At 42.5% G+C, this 22,663-nt stretch overlaps 1 protein-coding gene across 1 annotated transcript; it reads left to right on the forward strand.

The window, feature by feature from the left end:
* Positions 1-105: 105 nt before the first annotated feature.
* On the forward strand, positions 106-22,110 carry mrpl32 (mitochondrial ribosomal protein L32). Its single transcript, XM_080203563.1, has 3 exons — positions 106-237; positions 17,729-17,916; positions 20,273-22,110. The coding sequence occupies exons 1-3, from the start codon at positions 153-155 to the stop codon at positions 20,528-20,530; spliced, it is 531 nt and encodes a 176-aa protein (XP_080059689.1). The 5' UTR covers positions 106-152; the 3' UTR covers positions 20,531-22,110.
* The last annotated feature ends 553 nt before the right edge of the window (positions 22,111-22,663 follow it).

The following is a 22,663-nucleotide window of genomic DNA, read 5'->3' on the forward strand; positions in this document are numbered from 1 at the left end:
GAGTTGTAGTGCGGCACGGCCAAGGGCGAGGCCGTGCGGAGGTCACGTGCCTCCGCCGGCAGCCTATCCGCGCGCACCATGAATGTCGCGCCTGCGTGATCGGGATGAAGGTTGTGTAGTTCCTGGTTCTGGTTCTGACCTCTGGCTCCACGATGGCGATGCTGCAGCGACTGCTGCTCTCCTGGTCAACACTGGAACGTGCTCTGCTGCAGGGACTGGGCTTTCAGCAACGGTTAGGTGAGAATGTGAAGATAAATGTTGAGGAGGATCTATCCATCCAGGAACCCAGCCGTCTACCCACTTGTCTTTTGACTTTCATCTATCCATTCAAAGTTTATTGGTCTCACAAGTAGGCTCACATTAACATTATAATGAAGTTACTGTGAAAATCCTGTGCAAGGAAACCCCACACAGACATGGGGAGAATGTGCAGTGCCGTGCAGACTCCACATAGACGGTGACCCAACCTGGGAATCGAACCCAGGTCCCTGGTGTTATGAGGTAGCAGTGCTAACCACTGTACCACCTTTTTGTTAAGTAAAACACGGTACTTAGGGCAATTAAGCTGATGTGTCGCATGTTTACACTAGTAGACACCAGTGTGATCCATAACAACAGCAACTTGAGCAATCTTGGCTCAGAGTTGATAAACTGGAGCTTGAGTTTCAGATGTTGCAATGCATCAAGGAAGGGCAATGTTGCTTGGGCACTTTATTCTAGGCTTCAGTAACATCCCTTAGACTAGATATTTAGGAATTTGGTCTGTGATGTGGGATAGGAGGGTGTGATTGAGTAAGGCAGGTATGAGGATCCAAAGGTAGCAATGGAGTAGCATCAGCCTTTCAGATTTCTTGACCGGCTTGAGGTTGTTGCAACTTATGTTGCAGAGGGAGCTGGGACAATCTCGACCTGAGCTGTGCTGGGACCAGTGATCTGGTGAATCGAATAACTAGTAGAGTGGAACTTAAAACAAATAGCCAGGGCAAGGATTCATGAGAGGGGTGATATGAAAGGTGACAGGGAAAAGACAAGGCAATAACGTAATGGTAATCAGAGTAGGACAGGGTGTATAAACATGAATGCGCCAGCAAATAAGGTCAGAGTAGGCAAAGATGCTAACAAGACAGAATTACGTATTCCCTAATGTAAGCCTATGTGGGTGAGAATAGGAACTGCAGGGTGGGTAAGCAAACTGACCTTGGCACAGGATAAAGGAGGCCACTTAAGCTGCAGAGTTAAATTAGATGAGCTGTAGCTGGGAGCAGTATTGTCAGGGATAGATGCAGCTCTCTGCATCAGTTATCTACCCAATGCCAAGGTTGAGGATATGCCCATAGGGCTGGAGAGGAATTTTGGAGTGCAAAGAAAAGAATCTAGTTGCCATGGTCTATGTAGGTACCAGTGACATATGTAGGAATAAGAACGAGGTCCTAGTCAAGGAGTACGAGCAGCTGGACCTGTATTAAAAAGCAAAACCATGATTGTAACAATATCTGGAGTAAATTGGTGTAGGATAAATAAGATTGGAGAGCTGAATGCCTGGCTCAAAGGTGAATATGGGAGAAATGAGTTTCAATTCGTGGGGCATTGGCACCAATACTGGGAAAGAGGGAGCTGGGACAATCTCGACCTGAGCTGTGCTGGGACCAGTGATCTGGTGAATCGAATAACTAGTAGAGTGGAATTTAAAACAAATAGCCAGGGCAAGGATTCATGAGAGGGGAGATATGAAAGGTGAAAGGGAAAAGACAAGGCAATAGCGTAATGATAATCAGAGTAGGACAAGGTGTACAAACATGAATGCGCCAGCAAATAAGGTCAGAGTAGGCAAAGATGCTAACAAGACAGAATTGCGTATTCCCTTTCTAGACAAGATGGATGGATTGATAGCACAAATAATTTAGTTCAGAAAATTAAGGTATAGAATCATTTTGGGTGGAGAAAAAGGAAAGGAGTTACTAGCAGGAGTGACAGTAGCTCACAATAGGACAGAGTATACGTCAAGAAATAATGAGAGCTTGCAAAAAAGGTACTACAACAATCGTGGGTGATGTTAATCTTGTTGATTGGACAAATCAAATCGGCAAGCTAGTCTGGAGACTCCGTTCACAGAGTATTTGCAGGACAGCTTCTTAGAGCAGAACATTCTGGAACGTGCCAGACTATTTTGGAACTGTTAATATGTAACGAGGCATTGTTAATTAAAGACTTCTCACTGGAGGATCTGCTGAGCATGATTACAATGTGATAAATTTCACACTCATCTTGAGAGTGAGGAGTCTCAGTCCATAATTTGTGTTTTAAATTTAAGACAATCACTAGATACGAAGGCAGAGTTAGCTAAAGTAGACTGGGTGAATGGGTTAAAACACAAGACAGTGGAGAAGCAATGGCAGATATTTAAGGAGGTATTTCATAACACAATAGATATATTTCCTTGGGGAAGAAAAACTCCAGCAGAAAGATGCACTATGATTAATTAAGGATGGTGTCAAATTGAAAGCAAAGGTGTACAATGCTACAAAGATTATTGAGAGACCAGAAGGTTGGAAATGTTTTCAAAACTAATAAAGGATTACTTTTTTTAAAAAAAGGGATGAATTGAGAGAAAACTAGGAAGAAATATATTCTATAAATTCTACAAGTATATCAAAAGGAAATTAATAGTTAAAGTGAGCATTGGTCCCTTGGAAGGTGAGAGTGGGGAATTATGATGGGAAACAAAGAAATGGCAGAGGCTTTGAATAAGTAAGAACCTTCACAACAGAGGACACAAGAAACATCCTAATAAAATGCGGAGAGGGGAGGGTCGAGACGCCGACCTCCTCGTGAACCTGGGCCTGGTGAAACGCGCCATCAACAGGTCCAGGCAGCGGGCGATCGACGGGGCCGTCCGTCCCGACTGCCTGCCCCTCTACCGCGGCTACGTTCGCAGCCGGGTGTCCCTGGAGAGGGAGCACGCGGTGTCCGCGGGCACCATCGAGGCCTTCCGTGCCCGTTGGGCACCGCAGGGGCTGAGGTGCCTTATAGACCCCGATAATCACATTTTGATTTGACGTGTCTTAAGTTTCCTTTGTACCTTTTGTTTCAGTTTGGGCCGTTCCCCCTCCTTTTGGGGAGCTGCCCCCTTTTTCTTTGTCCGAACGTAATTTAAGTTTGTTTACTTGGTTTGACCCGAAAGATCATAGGAAATTAAGGCAAAGTGGGAGGAGGAACTTAAATCAATTACTGTCACTGGAAAAAGGCAATTGGAATAACAATAGAGGTGGTTGTTGGGGAAGGTCGGTAGATGGGTGGGTGGGGGGTGTGGAGGGAGAGAGACTGATAGTCTGCATTCTAGGTCCATAAAAAAAGTTGCTGCCGCAGAGATGATGGATGCGTTTATTGTAACCTTCCAAAATTGCCTTGATTCTGGGAAATCCCAGCAGATTAGAAAACTGCAAATGTAATACCTGTGTTCAAAAAGAAGGAAGACAGACAGCAAAAAACTATAGTGTGTCATTATGAAAATGTCTGAATCCAAATAAGATAGTAGCAGGAGATTTGAAAAAAAAACACAATACTGTCAGGCAGAGTCAACATGGTTTTATGAAAGGGGGGGTCAAATTAGAGTTGTTTGGGGATTCAACAAGTGGGGTGGATAAAGTGGAACTAGTTGATGTCGTGTATTTGGATTTCCAAAAGCTGTTTGATAACGTCACTTAGGTTACTACGCAAGATGAGAGTTTATGGTGTTAGGGGTGATATATTAGAATAGATAAAGGACTGGCTAACGAGCAGGTAACAGGTTTGAGACAAATGGGTCATTTTCATGATGATAAGCTGTAACTAGTGGAGTGCCACAGGGATTAGCATTGGGGTCGCGACTATTTATGATCATTATTAATGACTTGGATGAAGGGCCCTCCTACATTGTAGCTAACTTTGGCACAAAGATAGATAGGACAGCAAACTGTGAGTACACAGGAAGGAATGTAGGGTACATTAAGGGGGTAGGAAAAAATGGCAGATGGAGCATAAGATGGAAAACTGTGAACTTGCCCACTCAGAAAAGCAGAATATTATTCAAATGGAGAGAGGCTGCAGAATGCAGCCGTGCTGAGGGATCTGGATATCCTTGTACATGAATCATAAAGTCCACATGAAGGTACAGCAAGTAATTAGGGAGGGAGATAGAATGTTGGCTTTATTGCAAGAGGATTGGTATATAAAAGTAGGGAAGTCTTACTATATTAGGTAGTGGTGACACACCTAGAGTAATGTGAACATTTTTCTTCATGTAACTAAGAAGGAACCCACTTCCGAATGTTCACCCAGCTGATTCCTGAGATGAGGATGAAAAAGATTAAGTAGGTTAGGCCTATACTCATTGGAGATTAAAGATGATTTTATTGATGCATACAAAATTGAAGGAATTTAACAGGTTAAAAATTAAACTAAAGTTTATTTATTAGTCTCAGATGGACTTGCATTAACACTGCAATGAAGTTACTGTGAAAACCCCCTAATTGCCACATTCTGGCACAATTTAGCATGGCCAATTCACCTAATCAGCACATCTTTTTCAGTGGAGGAAACAGGAGCACCCAAAGGAAACCCATGCAGACATGGAGAGAATGTGCAAACTCCATACAGACAGTGACCCAAGCCAGGAATCGAACCTGGGTCTCTGATGCTGTGAAGCAACAGTGCTAACCACTGCCATCATGCCACCCCATAGATGCTGAATCAATGTTTTACTAATCCAGAGATCCAAGCTAATGCTGTGGCATCAAGAGTTCAAATCCCACCACAGCAGGTGGTGGAATTTAATTTAAGTTAATAAATCTGGTATAATAAAGATGGTCACAGTAATGGTGACCATGACAATTATCACTGATTGTTGCAAAAAGGTCATTGGTGTCCTTTTGGAAGGGGAATACTCTCTTCTTACCCAATCTGCTTACACGTAACTCCAGACCCACAGAACAATTATTGACTCTTAACTGCTGCTGAAATGGCCTTGCAAACCATTCAGTATGAGCAACAAATGCTGGCTTTACCAGTAACATCCATGTCCATGAGAAAATAAAGAAAAAAAATCACAGTTCTACAAGTTGAATTGTAGCTATCACTGTACCACCAGGAGTGACTGCCCTGTAACTGTACCACCAGGAGTGACTGCCCTGTAACTGTACCACCAGGAGTGACTGCCCTGTAACTGTACCACCAGGAGTGACTGCCCTGTAACTGTACCACCAGGAGTGACTGCCCTGTAACTGTACCACCAGGAGTGACTGCCCTGTAACTGTACCACCAGGAGTGACTGCCCTGTAACTGTACCACCAGGAGTGACTGCCCTGTAACTGTACCACCAGGAGTGACTGCCCTGTAACTGTACCACCAGGAGTGACTGCCCTGTAACTGTACCACCAGGAGTGACTGACTGCCCTGTACCTCTTCAAGGAAGATGAGACGGAAACCAGAGGATTATAGGCTAGTTAGCTTAATATCTCTTGCTGGGAAATTACCATAGTTTATAATCAAGAATGAACACCTTAAAGATCACCACGTGATCAGAAAGCCAGCATGCATTTGCAAAGGGTGGGTCATTTTTGAATCGGATTGAAGATTTTGAAAATGTGGCTGAAGTAATGACAGTGGAACATCAATGATTGTTGTTCATATGAATTTCCAGAAGGTATTTGATAAATGTTAAAGCTCATGGAATTGAGGACAGATTATTGACCAGTTGAGGAAATTAGCTGAGAAACAGGATATAGAGGCGAAGGATAATGGACAAATACTGTAATTGTAGAATATGACTAGTGGTATCCCACAGGAATTCTGTGGTGGCTGCAGCTAATTACCCAATTTATTAATGCCCTGAGAAGATGGTGGTGAGCCACCTTCTTGAACTGCTGCAGTTTCTGTGGTGTAGGTACACCCACCATTAGAAGAGAATTGCAGGCTTTTAACCCCAGTGAGGAAATGCCAGCTACATTTGGTTTGTGACTTGTTGGGGAATTTAGAGCTGGGAGTGTTCCTATAAGTCTGCTAACTTGTCCTTCAAGGTGGAAGAACTCACAGATTTGGAAAAACTGTCCAAGGACCTTGGCTAGTTGTTGCAGTGCAGCTTGTAGATGGTACACACTGATGCAACTGTGCATTGGTGGTGGAGGGAGTCTTTGTTTAGGACGGTGAGTGGGGTGCTGATTAGTGGCTGCTTTCACCTGGATGGGGTCGAGCTTCTCAAGTGCTTTCGGACTTGCATTCATCCAATGGAATGGAAAGTGTTCCATTCTGACTGATGCCTTGCAGTGGGAGGCAGGTTTTGGAGAGCATGAGGTGAGTTACTTAATGGTAGAATTGTGTGGCACAGTTATTACTTGCCACATGTCAGCCCAAACCTGTACGTTATCCAGGTCTTTAAGCAAGTAGGAAGAAATTCCTCATTATCTGAGGTGAACTGAATGCTGTGCAGTCATCATCAAACATCTTCACTTTTTACCTTGATTTGATTTATTAATGTTACATGTATGAGTACGGTGAAAAGTATTGTTTCTTGCATGCTATAAAGCATACCGTTCATAGAGAAGGAAATGAGTGTGCAGAAGGTAGCGTTACATCATTGCTAGGGTGTAGGGAAAGATCAACTTAATACAAGGTTGGTCCATTCAGAAGTCTGATGACAGCGGAGAAGAAGGTGTTCTTGAGCCAGTTGGTACTTGACCTCAGACTTTTGTATCTTTTTCCCAATGTAAGAAATGGAAGAGAGAATGTACGGGGTGTGTGGGCTCCTTAATAATGCTGGCTGCTTTTCCGAGGCAACAGGAAGTGTAGACAGAGTCAATGGATGAGAGACTGGTTTGCGTGATGGTTTGGGCTATATTTACAATCTTTTGTAGTTTCTTGCGGTCTTGGGCAGAGCAGGAGCGATACCAAGCTGTGATACAACCAGAAAGAATGCTTTCTATGGTGCATCTGTAAAAGTTGGTGAGAGTCGTAGCTGACATGCCAAATTTCCTTAGTCTTCTGAGAAAGTAGGGGTGATGGTGGGCTTTCTTAACTATAGTGTCAGCATGGGGGTGATGAGGACAGGTTGTTGGGACCTTGCAATAGAAGGAAAGATTGTTGATGAAGCAGCTGATGATGGTTAGGCCAAGGATACTTACTCACTGACCCTGAGGAACTGCTCAGACTGCGTAAGGTCATGAGAAACCAACAGAGGTGATCAAGTTATGATAGAAGCATTAGCCGTAAGATAAGTGTAATATGTAAAGAAAAAAATGCTAAAAGTACTCAGCCTGTCAGGCCACACCTGTAGAGAGGGAAACAGTTAATAACTCAAGTCTATGATCTTGTGTCAGAACTGAAAACGGTGAGATGTGACAGATTTTAAGCAGGATGGAAAACAGCAGTGATTAAATGACAAAAGGGATGAAGGAGCAAGGCAGAAGTAGGTAGTGATAGGATAAATAAAGTAAGTAGGTGTGAATCCAAACAGTAGAACCATTACCAGCACCACCTGTCCAAAAATATTGAAAAAAGAAGACATGTTGCTAATACTGGCATTGAAGCGGCCATTGTCAGAACAAATGCAAGGGAGACCAAGAAACCAGGAGAATGGAGCAGAATTGTTTGGCAGCACCTTCTGAACCCACAACCGCTACAAGAGCAGCCAATACCTGGGAACACCACCACCTGGAAGTTCCCCTCCAAGTGACTTACCATCCTGACCTCGAAATATATCTCCGGTCTTTCAATGTTGCTGGGCCAAAATCCTGGAATTCCCTCCCAAACAGCACTGGTGTACCTACACTTTGGACTGCAGTGGTTCAAGAAAGCAGCTCACCACCACCTTCTCAAGGGCAACTAGAGATAGGCAATAAATGTTGGCCTGGCTAGTAATGTCCACGTCCGGTAAATTATTTTTAAAAAAATTTTTACAGGAGGTGGGGTGGGAAGATGTATAATCAAGGTAGCTTTGATGGAATTGGTAGGCATCGAGTAGGTATCAGCTGGTGATCTATTCTCAGCATTGGAAGTGGAGAAGCCAAGGAAAGAAAGGAAGAATTCAGCAATGGACCATGTGAAGGCAGAGGGATGGGAATTGGAAACAATGTTGATGAAATTTTGCAGTTCCAGTTGAATTGGAAGATATCTCAGGTTTGCCTGAGTCACATTTAATTAAATTGATTGACAACATTTATCAACCAAATAATACCATTCAGTTAAGTGATTGAGTGTTCACTCCATCCCATCCAGCTATTAGTGAGTACCAACATTACTAGGACATCCCATGTGAAGCACTGACTCTTGGCTTGCGAGTAAGGTTCTGCCCCCAGTCCTAGGCTATGAAAGGAAGGTGGATGCTGCCCTCTAGGATCATGGAATCATAGAATCCTTACTGTGCAGAAGGAGGCCATTTAGCCCATCGAGTCCACATTGACCACAATCCCACCCAGGCCCTATTCCCGCAACCCTCCACATCCACCCTGCTAATCCCTGACACTAAGGTCAATTTAGCACGGCTGATCAACCTAACACGCACATCCTTTGGAGACCACTGCCAAACTTTTGTTACGGTGAATAATGTAGCCTTGTACAGTCATCCTGAAACTGCTTGGAACTTAATAAATTCTCGGAAAGACCATTGACCTGAAACATTTGGATCCCTGTGCCAACGCTGCCTGATTGGAGCATCTTTTGGCATTTTCTGTTTTTAATTCCTATTTCCACCTTCTGCAGAATTTTACATTTTTTGCAATAAATTCCCTCCTTGATTCTTGAATAAACTTATACTCTGGTTTGAGCTTTTAAAGTTCTTTATTTACTCTGATTCTCACCTCTGTGGATGCAGTGGATGTTGGGGGAAGTGGAAGGGGATGCAGAAATGAAACTGATCATTTCTTGAAAGGTACATCCAAATCATTGCTGTTCTATTTCTGTATCAAACTGATTGCAGTAAGCTTTAGAATAACTTAAGTTTCTAGTATTAGGCTGCCAGGTGGATTTTCATTCCTCTCCTCGATATCTAAAATAGCGGGCAGCGTGGAGCATCGTACACTTCAGTGGCAACAAGAACCCAATCACTGACTAATACTCTACGTATGTGAGTTTTTTTTTAGTTTGACTGGACCAGTTGGTTTAATGATGCCAGCTTCCTAGGCAGTGGTCTTCATGTCCAGTGCCACCCTATTGGCCTAAATTCAAAACGGAACCATGCAGTGTATGATCTGCAAGTGTTTGATGTGGGCATTAAAGATCTGGAATTGACAGTGTGTCATTACAAAAGAAAATAAAAAAAACAACAGTCTTGAAACATTAGCTTGTTAGAATAACAGCAGGTCTCACTATTTCCCATTGTTTGAACCTAGTATCTTTTTTTAGTTTTATCTGGAGGCATAGACAGTAGCCACATGCTGGGAATTGCTACTGAAAGATTTAAATAGCCAGTTTGAAGAGGATGTTCATGGGTGGTAGCTAGATCATTATTCTTTTTAAATTTATTGGTGCAGAGCAGAATTAATCTGATATGAGAATATTATTAGGTGTCAATTGTTTGTTTTTATTCTGTTCAGTGTATAGATCTCTCCCAGGCCAGAAGGTAAGATTTGCTTACTTAGCCATGCAGGGATACCATAACCTGCTGTTGGAAGATGTGTGAAAACAGCCCGCAGTGATTCTTTCAGATTATTCTCATGGCTGTGGCAAAGTTCTCACATCCCACTTGACCCCTGGACACAGCAGCAAGGTCAAGAATAGAATGTCAGCATCTGGACAACCTGCCTTCCAGCAATGTGAAACATTTCAACTTAGTACTTTGCTGAAGAAGTTTAAGGAATGACACAGTTGAGTCCATAGTCTGGGAGAGGAAGGCATGGGGTGGACTATTTACAGCTCGTGAATTATCAAATACAAGCGATTTGCAGTGTTGCTGCTGGAACAGAGCAGCTGTTCCCAGAATCGAGCTGCAGTGCTCCATACCAGCAGCAGAGGTCAGCATAATCACATTGTTCCACACAGCTGTTCTCGAATGCTTTTATAAACCCATGTTTATGTGTACAGTATGCAGAAACCAGGATTGTGGTCAGGGAGACTACTGTTTTGAGAGGAGCTGGGCTATAGTTTTGTAGTCGGCGCACTAGGAAGGCACTGCAATAAAGTAATTATTTTAATGTTACGCTCTGTTCATTTATAATCTGGTTGGTTACACACTAACAGCGCTTATTGAATTCGAGGCCCCTTATGCATTTGTTACAAGATGTAATTATACAGAAAAATCTCCTGACAAACACCAGTTCATATTGCTAGCAGATTCCCTTCTCTGCTGGCCATCTCTGCTGCTGCCTTTCCCTTCACAGCTGGCACCACAGTGGGCCATCTCCTTTGCTCCTCATGTTGCTGTTGGCCATATTCTTTTCACCTCTTAAACAATTGTTCAATATGCTTTTCTTTATTATTTACCCTCCTGCCTTTCCATGCCATTTTACAGCACCCTCCCCCCCCGCCCAATACTACTTGCTTCCTTGCCTGACCCCAAAAGGTCTGAAATAGCATTGTGATCATCAACAGATCATCCATTTTTAGTGTTGTTTGAGGGATAAGTATTGAAATTTCACTGCACTTTGTCGAACAGAGCCATGGGCTCTTTATGTCCCATGAAAAAGTAATAGCCTCTCTGATACTGAGCGAGTGCTGCACTATGTCACTGCAGTGTCAGCCTGGATTTCGCACTTGAGTCTCTGAAATTTGCACCCAACGGAAAGAGCAGTCCCTGAAAGACTCCAGGTCTTTTTACCAAACATCTTTTGGAAGTTTATGTAAACTTCCCCTCACCCTCATCAATCCTCTCTGTTACCTCATCGGAAAACTAAACAATAGGTTTTTACAGCAATTAACAATGGTTTTGTGGTTACCACTAAACTAGCTTTTAATTAATTGAATTTAAATTCCAATAGCTGCCTTGGGTTTTGACCCAGTGTCTCCAGAGCATTGACAAAGGGTCATCTAGATTCAAAACATTGGCTCTGTTCTCTCTCCACAGATGCAGTCAGACCTGCTGAGCGTTTCCAGCATTTTTTGTTCTGGTTTCTAAAGCATAATCTGCCCAGGCCTCTGAATTATTAGTCCAGTGACATTACCACTACCCCGTCACCTTCCTTTCCAACTGGTACCTCCACAAATTATTTGAATAAAAGTTACCTTTTAAAGTAAAATAAAGTTTGCCACTCTTGTTTAATTTGAGAGCTGATGCAATTCCCTCTTCCACAGTATTTCTTTATCTGTTCTGTCCATGGAAAGCTTAGCTACGGTCTTCCAGCAATTTCTGACTTACTGCATCCAGTCAAAGTAGAGAATGTTTGAAGCACTTGGAGAACTCATAGGTAACATCGTGAGTGCTTGATTGTAGAAACACCAAGAAAAATTTTCAGTTCTTGTCTGGGAGCTGTTAACAATCTGGTGAGAACCATAGAATCTCTACAATAGTGCCAAAGGAGGCCATTGACACATAAAGGCTGCACCAACTCTCCAAAAGAGCACTTTACCCAAGCCCACCCCTTCCCCGTAACCCCAGGCATTACGCATAGCCAATTCATCTAACCTGTGTATCTCTGCGTTGTGGGAGGAAACCAGAGAACTCGGAGGAAACTCACATAGACGTCAGGAGAACGTGCAAATTTCACACTGTCCTCAACACCAGATTTGAACCAGAGTCTCTGGCACTGAGGCAGCAGTGCTAACCACTGTGCCACCTCACCATTCACTGCTGAGGTATATCAACACTGATTTCTGCAGTAAGGGGGGCCTCAGTTGGGCAACGATGTGGCACTAGCTACTGAACTAGTGCCTGTTAATTGTGTCCCAGTACAAATTGAGACATGTTCTGAAACCACTATTTTAACAGCTGGTGGGACAGTGCTTGAAATGGGTATCTTCAAACAGTCTCAAGGAAGTTTGTGTGCTCTTCAAAGTGCACTCAGTAGTTTTCATGCGACTGTTCATTCTGACCTAAAGCACAGACATTGACCGTTGGCATAACTAATAATTTGTTTGGGGGGGTGGAGGGGAAGAGGGGTTAAGAAAAATAAATGATAAGGGGTGCTTCGCAACCGGAGGAAAACTGTGGATTCCCTCCTGAGTGAACAGATTTATGATCAGGTGTCAGATGTTTTAATGGTGATTGTTGTTGTTAAATATGTTGTCATTCCTGATTTATTGTTGCTGATTTAAGATCGTTTTTTGTGTATATATTTTCAGAACATACGTCACGTTGCATTAAGCTTTTCCTTTACTTTGTTTACATAGGAGATTTTTTAATAAGCTCTTGTAAATTCGTCTGTTTGTTGCACCATGTCATTCCTTTCACTTTTTTTGTCATTAATCTCTATCTTTTGGCAATATTTATTGCTGCTGCTTTCTTTATGTTCCTTTTTTTTAAAGTTTATTTATTAGTGTCACAAATAGGCTTACACAGTGCAGTGAATTTACTGTGAAAATCCCCGAGTCAACACACTCCAGCGCCTGTTCGGCTACACTGAAGGAGAATTTAACATGGCCAATGCACCTAACTAGCACGTCCTTGGACTGTGGGAGGAAACCAGAGCACCCAGAGGAAACCCATGCAGATACGGGGAGAACATGCAGACTCCACACAAAGTGACCCATAGCGGGAATCGAATCCAGGTCCCTGGCACTGTGAGGCAGCAGTGCTAACCACTGTGCCGCCCATTCTTTATTTGTACATTTTCTGACCTTTACAATAGTTGTCTAGACTCTTCTGTTGCTAAGTTTGCTTGTCTAATGCTCCAACAAAAGGTTTGCATTTCTGTAGTTCTGCTGAAGTCTTCAAGGTTTTCCTCAAAAGGCAATGGATAACTATTGAAGCACAGCAAGGTACCACAGACCAAGCAGAGAAAATGGATTGGCTAATGCTAATCTGTTTTGGTAGAGCTGGTTGAAGGTTAAATCTTGTCCTTGACGTAAGGAGAACACATCTGCTTTTTGAGCAGTACCATAAGACCAGTTACATCCAGCTGAATAAAACCGGAGCCTCGGTTCAATGTCTCAGCCCAAAAGATGGCAACTCTGGCAATGCAACATTCCCTCAGTAAGTGCAGTCCCAAATCGTGAGCTGGCACTTCAATCCAAAACTCTTGAGTGAGAATGCTACTGACTGAACCAAGACTGACACAACCTATAGCAGCTTTAATATAAGGAAATGCAACAAGGCCCTCGCATAAAATTTTGATGTTGCAGTACGAATCCATAGTATTGCATTCTGCATGTCCTTGTGGAATTTTGCATTTCCAATCGCTCATTTTTGCTGAGATAGAAACATATAAAATAGAAGCAGGAGTAGGCCACTCAGCCCTCTGAGCCTGCTCCACTATTCATTATGATCATGGCTGACCATTGAATTCAATATCCTCATCCTCCTCTCCCCTATATCCCTTGATCCCTTTAGCCCCAAGATCTAGATATTACTGTTGACATTTTTCTTTGATTTCTTCCATTCTCCACTGCCCTGATCCCCACAATCAACGCAACCATAAAATCACCAATCCCAGAGATGCTGTATCTGTGAAAAACACCAAGTTTCTTCACAGGCGTGGCTAGGAAGCAGTGCCAATGCTCCAGTGAAGCTGCCTCTGCGAATTGTATTATGCATGGCGGATGAGGCTGCTTTTTAATCTGAAGGAGGGGACGTTCTTTTCACTCCAATTCTCTTTTTAAGTTGCATGACTTGAAATTAGATTCAGGCCATGTATCTGTGAGGTGAACGGCACAGCATTCACATTTTCATACATGCTTGTGCTGATATTTACCCTACAGAGTCTTTTAATTGCAAGTGTTAGGAGTTTTCCAATAAAATGATGAACAACATGTTGTCCTTCTACCCCTTGCAAATGTAATCTCATGGAGGGATTGAATAATTGCCCTTAAAATGTACACTTGACTCACATATCTTTAAAATAGGTCACTTTCCCTGTGTCAGTCCTTAATTTACACAATGGCCAAAGGCCTCCTGTGGCCCAGTGGGTTTGGGGCCTGTTAATGTCAGTTGTCCATCTGGCACAGGAAAGCGATAAACCTTGTCAGTTTTTAAGTCATGAAATAAAGGCCTATGGGAGTTGTACATTGTACTGCTTCAGAACACAGGAAGGGCTGTGGTGTTAATTGACTCAATTTTTCCTGACTTGTTGAATCCCTGAACAACGCTTCCTGTATTTTTGATTTGTCTTGTCACAATAGCCATCCTCTGAGGTTTTGCAACTCTTTTGGTATCCTACTGCTTTAGATCTTAATAGAATCTTTGTAAAATCCATATGTTGGACCCATTTGACTTTGAGACAAAGATAATTATAGACTTCAGGAGGAAATTTTTTTTTAAGATGTCCATGTTGATGAGTATCAACAAGTGTTTCTCCTGTGGCTGAATTAATGTTCAGCCCACATCAAGTAAAGCAAGGGAAGTGAAATAAAGATAATCTGCACTATGCTCACACTTCCAATAGAGAGAGGAAGGACTTGTATTTATATAGCACCTTTCATGACTTCACAATGCCCCAAAGTGCTTAATGGCCAATGAAATACTTCTGAAACGCAGCTACTGTGGTTACTAATGTGACAGTGAATTTGAGTGTAACAGAATCCCACAAACAGATGTGTGGTGATGACTAGATAATATGGTGTTGGCTGAGGGCTAAATATTGATGTGGATTGATGTGCATTGGACTGGGGTAAACACAGTAAGAAGCCTCGCAACATCAGGTTAAAGTCCAACAGATTTGTTTGGTAGCAGAAGGTTTTGCTACCGAATAAATCTGTTGGACTTTAACCTGGTGTTGTGAGACTTCTAACTGTGGCTAAATATTGGCCAGGGCACCAGGAATAACTCTCTCCACTTTACTTTAAAACAGTGCCATGGGAGCTTTCACATCCACTCACCTTGGTTTGACATTTGATTTGATTTATTGTCAAATGTATTAGTATACAGTGAAAAGTATTATTTCTTGCGCGCTATACAGACAGAGCATACCGTTCATAGAGAAGAAAGGAGACGATGCAGAATATAGTGTTACAGTCATAGCTAGGGTGTAGAGAAAGATCAATTTAACGGGAGGTAGGTCTGTTCAAGTATGGCAGCAGGGAAGAAGCTGTTCCTTAGTCAGTTGGTATGTGACCTCAGACTTTTGCATCATCTAGATGAGAGACGGCACCGCTGGCAGTGTAGCACTCCCTCAGGGTGGCACTGAAGTGCCAGTCTGAATTATGGACTCAAGTTTCTGGAGAGAGCCTTCAACCCACAACTTTCTGACTTTTAAGATGAAACTGCTACCAAAGTTGACACACAAATAATTGCACGTAATAAAATGACACACTTGATAATTGAATACTCGCTGCTGTGATTTCTGCAGCGTAAAGTTTGAAGACCCTAAATTTGTATTGGGGATGGTGAGAGGGCTTTGTTAGCTGAATTTCTGGAAGAGCTGGACACAATGATTTAGATTACATTGGGTGGACTGTTAGAATGTCCCTGTCGTTCTTAATCTCTGTCACTGGAGGTTCTCGGTGAGCTATGTAAGCATAAGGGATTTCGCCAGTGGCAGGAACCAGTATTGAAGCATTTCACTTTATTGAACAGGTACTGCAGAAATCACAGATGCTTGTGTACTCCCACTGCTGCAATTGGGGTTACACTGCAGCAGATTGTTCCTTTATTCATTCTTTACTGCATTATGCTGCTTGTGTGTGTGTGTTCCTTTATATTTTGTTTATTTAAAAACCCATTGCTTGTCTCCCTGTTTATCTTCCTCTGGAAGTGAATTTGTTTTATATGAGAGCTGGGAATCTTTTTTATTTCATTTATTATTCCCTCTTATGCTTTTCCAGTGATGAAATTAGTGCTGCAAATGGATGATTTTTCCACTTATTACAGTGACACGTTTAGGTCAAATACAGCGAGCAACAATAACTTGTTTAATATTTCCTCTTTAGTACAGTAATCAAGCCAACATATTCCACAAGAACTTTATCAGAAAAGAAATTAGCATTATAAAGATGTTAGGACTCTGGTGAAAGAGGAAGGAGTTAAGGGAGACAGAGGTTACAGGGTGAGAATTCCAGAGCTTAGCTTTAGTGCCTTGGCAGTTGAAAACACAACTATCAATGGTAGGCCAGAGGAAGCAATGCACAAGAGGCTGGAATTAGACAATCGCTGAGATCTCTGAGGGGTGTGAGCGTGCATGTGGGTTTCAGCAGGAGATGAGCTTAAGGCAGAGGCAAAGTTGGGCAACACTAAGGAGAAATAGGCAGTTTTAGTGATTTGCACAGAGGTATGTTCAGAAGCTCATCTTAGGTCAAAAATGAAATGCTAATTAGAAACAATCTGATTTAATCTCAGGCTGTTGCCAGGGAGAGGGATGGAGTCGGTGGTTAGGGAATAGAATTTGAAGTAAAGACTGAAGACAATGGTTTCAGCGTTCCCGATATTTAATTGGAGGAGATTTCTGCTTTTGCAGTACTTGATGTTGAACAAGTAGTCTGATAAGGTATCAGTAAAAATGGAGGTGTTGAGAAAGATGATGGTTAAGTAAAGCAGGATGTCATCAGCATCCATGTGAAAAGTGAGGCTGTGCTTTGAATTATATTGCTGAGGGACAGCAGCAGATATTGGAAGTGCCAAGGATAGACCTTGGGAAAATACTGGAGATAATGGTGCGGAAGCAGGAAAAGAAGCCATTGTAAATGATTCTGCAATGAGACAGAGGAAAATGGAATGAGAGAACAGTTCCATTCACCTGACAGCAGTGGAAAAGCATTAGAGGAGGAGGAGGAGGATGTAGTAAACTGTGTCAAAAGCTGCAGACAGGTCGGGAAGGACCAAGGAGGAAATTTTTACCTTTGTCACACGTCCAGAAGATGTAACTTGTGACTTCGGGAACCATTTCTGTATTGAGGTGGAGGCAGAAACCTGATTAGAGGGATTCAACCATGGAATTCTGGGGAAAGATGGGCATGGATTTGGCAGACTGCAATGTACTGAAGGACTTTGGAAAGGGATTTTGGAGGTGAGACAGTAATTTGGAAGGAGGTGGGGTCAAGAATTATCTTTGAGGAGTGATGATTTAAACGGAAGGGAGGTGGCACCTGACGAAAGAATGCCATTAACAATATCAGCCATTGTGGGGGCTAGGTGGGTAAATTAGGTTGTTCAGCAGTTTAATGGGAGTAGGGCTGAGAGAACAGGAGATTCACATATTGGGCACACTATACCCAATAGAATGCACCAGCCTAATCAATGAAAACTTCGCCTCCTACATTTTCCTACTTAACAACAGGGACTACAATTCCAAAGTGCTTGATTGGCTGTAAAGCACTTTGGGCCACCCTGCAGTCATGAAAGGCATTATACAAATGCATGTTCATCCGATTCTCCCTCAAAACATATAGCTTTTAGCTCAGTTGGCTGGACAGTTGATTTGTGATGCAGAGCAATGCCAACAGCACGGGTTCAATTCCCATACCGGCTGAGGTTATTCATGAAGGCCCTGCTTTCTCAATCTTGCCCCTCGTCTAAGATGTGGTGATCCTCAGGTTAAATCATCACCAATGAGTTCTCTCCCCCTCAAGGGAGAGCAGCCTATGGCCACCTGGGACTATAGTGACTTCGCCTTTGTACCTTTTACTCTTCTGCCAATGAAACACGCAGTTTGTTCACTTCTGTTTCTCTGCCCCTCAGCTCCTGCATTGGTGATACAAGTCCCAGTAGACTTCTCTCAGCCTGAGGCTGAACCCTGTGACAATAACCAGAGCGACAGCCCGAGCTTTCTAGAAAGTATCTTGTGGATGGCAGCTCCCAAAAAACGACGCACCATTGAGGTCAACCGTTGTCGGAGGAGGGACGTTAGGAAATTAGAGAAAGTTAAGGTACAATTGCAATTACAATTACTGTTTGTTTTTGGATCATGAATTGTTAAAAATTGTCTCTATGTATACGTTTAACTTTGAATTCTGCAACAGGGTGTCCGCTTTCTTCTTTTAACAACTCCCTCCAACATCCCTAAAGCTGTCAGTGACATGTTTTACTCTGCTATATATACTCAAGAGTCAGTAGCACAGGAGGAAGCCATTCAGCCCATTGTGCCTGTGCCAGCTCTTAGAGACAGCTATCCAATTAGTCCTATCTCCTGTTCCTTCCCCAAACCCCTGCAATTACTTTCTTTTCCTTTTGGAATGTTATTATTGAATCTGATTCCACCACTGAATGCCAGATCATAGCAGTTTTCTCCATAAAGATTATCATTCCCCCTCCTCTTTCCACCCTACCCCCCCAAACTTTAAGCCACCAATTAAAGGGTTGAAAGGAGCAGTTTCTATTGGTATCATTGTGGTAGATAATAGAGTAGCTCAGTGCAGGGCGTGCTCTCATCTATTCCTGTCCCATGTGGCCTCTCACTTCCTCACTTTGCAGCTCCTGTTCTCAGCTGTCAACCTGATCAACAGCCAGTCTGTGTTAAAATAAAATCTCCCAGAGAGGGACTATCCTTGATGGAATGTCTTATAGAAACATAAGATACAGGAGCAGAGGTAGGCCATTCGGCCCTTTGAGCCTTTTGATAAGATCAGGACTGGTCTGATTGTGGCTTCAGCTCTATTTTCCCATCTTCCTGAACTGCCCGCCCCTATAATCCTTAACTCCATTGGCTATCAAAAACCTGTAACCCCACCTTGAATAAAATCAATGATTCGGCCTCCACCGCTCATTGGGGGAGAGAATGCCACAAGGTAACAACTCTGAGGGGGGAAAAAAAGAATTCTCCTCATCTTAGTTTAAGAAAAGAAGTCTTCCTTCTGTGCCCCCTAATTCTGGTCTCTCCTACAAGAAGAGCCAGTTAAGAACGGAATGAGAGAACAGTCCCATCCATCTGGACAGCAATGGCACATGGTATCTATCTTGTCAAGACCCCTCAGGATCTTATACATTTCGAAAAGATTACATCTCATTCTTCTAAACTCCAATGCTGAATACCTTTTCAACCTTAGATCATAAGATAAGCCCTTCGTCCCAGCAGTGAGTTAAGTGAACTTCTTCTGAACAGCTTTTAACACAATTGTGTCACTTATCGACTGAGGAGACCAAAACTGTACACAGTACTCCAGATGTGGTCTCACCAAGACCCTGTACAGCTGCAGTAAATCTTCCTTCTTTTCTTCCATTTCCCTTGCAATTAATGTTAACATTCCATTCGCATTCTTAATCACTTGCTATATGATGCACAATAGCACAGTGATTCACGTACTAGGACACCCAGACCCCCCTAACAGAGTTCTGCAATCCCCCCCTCTCAAAATAATGTACTGCTTTTCCATTCTTCCTGCCAGAGTGGACAAGTTCACATTTCCCCACATAATATTCCTGCCAAATGTTTGCCCATTCACTTAACCTTTGCATGGGGTTTGATTCTGTTTCCTTTTAGCTGTAAAATATCTGTGTGGGACTGCATTGTGCTTGTGTATATATAGATTATAAAAAATTGGCTTTATTTAATACCCTGCATAGCTTGCAAATCAAGTCAGCAAATGAACAATTTTTTTTATTCATTCATGGGATGTGAGTATTGCTGGCTGGGCCAGCATTTATTGCTCATCCATAATTGCCCTTGAACTGAGTTTCACGTGCGTTGGAAGAGTCAGCCACATTGCTGTGGATCTGGAGTTGCATATAGGCCAGACCATGTAAGAACGGCAGATTTCCTCCCCTGAAGGACTTTGGCGCACCAGATGGGTTTTTACAACAATTGATCATTGTTCCATGGTTTTCATTAGATTTTCCATTCTAGATTTTTATTAAATTTAAACTTCACCATTTGTCATGGTGAGATTTGAACCTGGGTCCCTAAGTTACTAGTCTAGTGACAAAACCACTACGCCACTGCCTCCCCCAATCTACTGTCTGACCTGTTTGAGGGCTAAGCATGAAGATGCCTGGATGTGTTCTTCAAGAGGATCATGCAAAAAAAGGGATCTTGATAATGGATTGATACTAATTGCAAAGAACTCTACAACTGGGCTTCTCCACCATTAATGTAACATGAGTGAGGTGTGGGATATGTAAAGCATCCTTTCTACATGTTTGTATTAGTCCCTTTTAAACAATTTCTCACCAGTGTGCACTCTGAGATGGTGCAGCAATTTTATTTTTAAAATTTAAATCTCTTTCTGAGGTAAATTTTTCTCTCGTTTTGTTTTTCTTCCTTATTATTGGAATTTCTTCTCATTTCAGAACAACATAGAAGTTTGTCAAGATTGCGGGCGCTTGAAATTGAAGCATGTGCTGTGTGCGTTTTGCTATCAGAAGGTTGTACACGAAACAGCCCTTGTACGAGCACAGATTCGAGCCCAGGAAGGAAGGCCACATAACACCCCCCCTGTAGAAACTGTCATACTTTACGAGGAAGAAAAGGCTACAGAGGCTGATGAGGGAAAGAGGATCATTGAAAGGAATCGAAAACGCCCATCGTGGTTTACCGTAGACTCCTGACGCGAGCACAGCACAGAAAAGGAAGGTCATGCCATTCCAAGACCCTTTTTTTTCAATAACATAAAATGTGCCACTGTAGCTGAAAACATAATTTGAATATGTTCCCTTTTTGTTGACCCAGCAAATGTTTCAGGAATTCAACCTGGTCTATAGAAATGTATGTTGTAATAAACCCTTTTTTACACAAAATGCTGCGTGGATGATTTTTTTTTTCCCCCATTGTGTGTTTTTATTTTTGACAAACCCAGAGGGGAAATAGTATTTTCCTCTCTTTCTGCTCTCTGCAGCAATTCAGAAGTAAGCATTTGAATTGACTTCAAGAAGTCTTTCACTAAGCTTCAACTTTGCAATAGGTGACAGAATAAGGCTTCAGTTTAACTTTCTCCTTTACATTTTATATTTTCCAATGGTGAATTGTTAAAATTCTGTGTTTAGATTTAACTCAGTTGAATCCTGTAACAAGTGTCCACTTTCTTCCCTTTTTCTGTCCCTTGCTGTCAGAGCTGCCAGTGACAGTTTTTACTCTGCCGTATATTCAAGGGACAGTAGCACAGGAGGAGGCCATTCAGCCCATTGTACCTGCGCCAGCTCTTTGACTCAGCTATCAAATTAGTCCTATCCCCTGTTCTCTCCCCAAATCCCTGCAATTCTTTTGCTTCTGGAAAGTTATTATTGAATCTGACTCCACCATCCTTTCAGGAATGCCAGATCATAGCAGCTCTCTCCATAAAGACCATCATTCTCCCTTCAGAATAGAAATTTAAGCCACCATTTAAAGGGTTGAAAGAAACATCTTCTATCGGAATCATTGTGGTAGATAATAGAATAGCTCAGTGTGGGGCGTACTCTCACCTATTCCTGTCCCATGTTGGCCTCTCACTTCCTCAAGCTTGCAGCTCCTGTTCTCAGCTGGCAACCTGATCAAAAGCCAGTCTGTATTAAAATTTCCCAGAGAGGGACTGTCCTTGCTGGAATTTTATGTGTGGGGTTTTATTCTGCAATGGCTGGCTGAATAAAGCACCTTCTAATTTAACTTCCTCACTTGCATTTTTTAATATTTTTCAACATTATTGAATAAACTTTGAAATATCTTCCACTGTAATGGTTCATAATAAATCATTCACAATTCTAGTCCCTAAACTCTTTCATGGACTTTCCATCCTCTCTAATCTCATCCAGTCATATATCTCCTCTCTTCTGATACCCTCCTCCCTCTTGCTCCTCTGGCACTGGCTTTCCCTATATCCACGCACATGAGGACGGCCTCAACCAGGATCTTGGGTTCATATCACACTATCTGTAATTCTCACAACTTGCCTGGGCTTGCAAAATCTTACTAACTGTTCTGGCTGAGACAATACACATCTCTTTAACCTGTGCTTAACCCTCTCTCCATTCACATTGTCTGTACCTTTAAGACTTGATTATCTGTAAAGACTTGCATTCTAACCATTATTTTGTAAATTGAGTTTGTGTCTTTATATGCCATGTTTATGAACAGAACTCCCACTTACCTGATGAAGGGGCAGTGCTCTGAAAGCTAGTGGCTTGTGCTACCAAATAAACCTGTTGGATTTTAACCTGGTGTTGTGAGACTTCTTACTGTGTTTCCCTATATCCTATACCTCCCCTTGTCCCATCATTGGTTAGTGATTATAGGATATCTCTGCATATAACTTCTGCATATCTCCACTGCACTTTTGCTACTTTGTCTTTTGGAAACCAGTTCTTCAGTTAAACCCTTGTTTTACCAGTATCCATCCCTGATTCCAGGATTTGCCATCTACTTTCCTTGCAACTGTTTCTAAAAACCTAAGATGTGGTCTTTACATTGAAAGGTCCTGTATGAATCCATGATTATTAACTGTTAATCCTTCTCAAAGTGCCTTTTTATTCTTGATTAACTGGGGTGGCACTGTGGTTAGCACTGCTGCCTCACAACACCATGGAGTCATGTTCAATTCCGGTCTCTGTGGAGTTTGCACATTCTCCCCGTGTCTGTGGCTTTCTTCCGGGTGCTTCGGATTCCTCCCACAGTCCAAAAATGTGTGGGTTAGGTTGATTGGCCATGCTAAATTGCTCCTTAGTGTCAGGGGGATTAGGACTGTAAACATATGGGGTTACAGGGATGGG

Source organism: Carcharhinus amblyrhynchos, chromosome 2, assembly GCF_965287045.1.
Source record: "Carcharhinus amblyrhynchos chromosome 2, sCarAmb.v2.hapA, whole genome shotgun sequence".
Lineage (NCBI taxonomy): Eukaryota > Metazoa > Chordata > Chondrichthyes > Carcharhiniformes > Carcharhinidae > Carcharhinus > Carcharhinus amblyrhynchos.

What these genes read in the sequence shown, in the direction of transcription:
- mrpl32 (XM_080203563.1), top strand. Translation starts at nt 153, where the DNA reads ATGGCGATGCTGCAGCGACTGCTGCTCTCCTGGTCAACACTGGAACGT. An exon ending in GGGCTTTCAGCAACGGTTAG is followed by an intron (nt 238 to 17,728) that starts GTGAGAATGTGA and finishes TCTGCCCCTCAG; the next exon opens with CTCCTGCATTGGTGATACAA. An exon ending in GGAAATTAGAGAAAGTTAAG is followed by an intron (nt 17,917 to 20,272) that starts GTACAATTGCAA and finishes TTCTCATTTCAG; the next exon opens with AACAACATAGAAGTTTGTCA.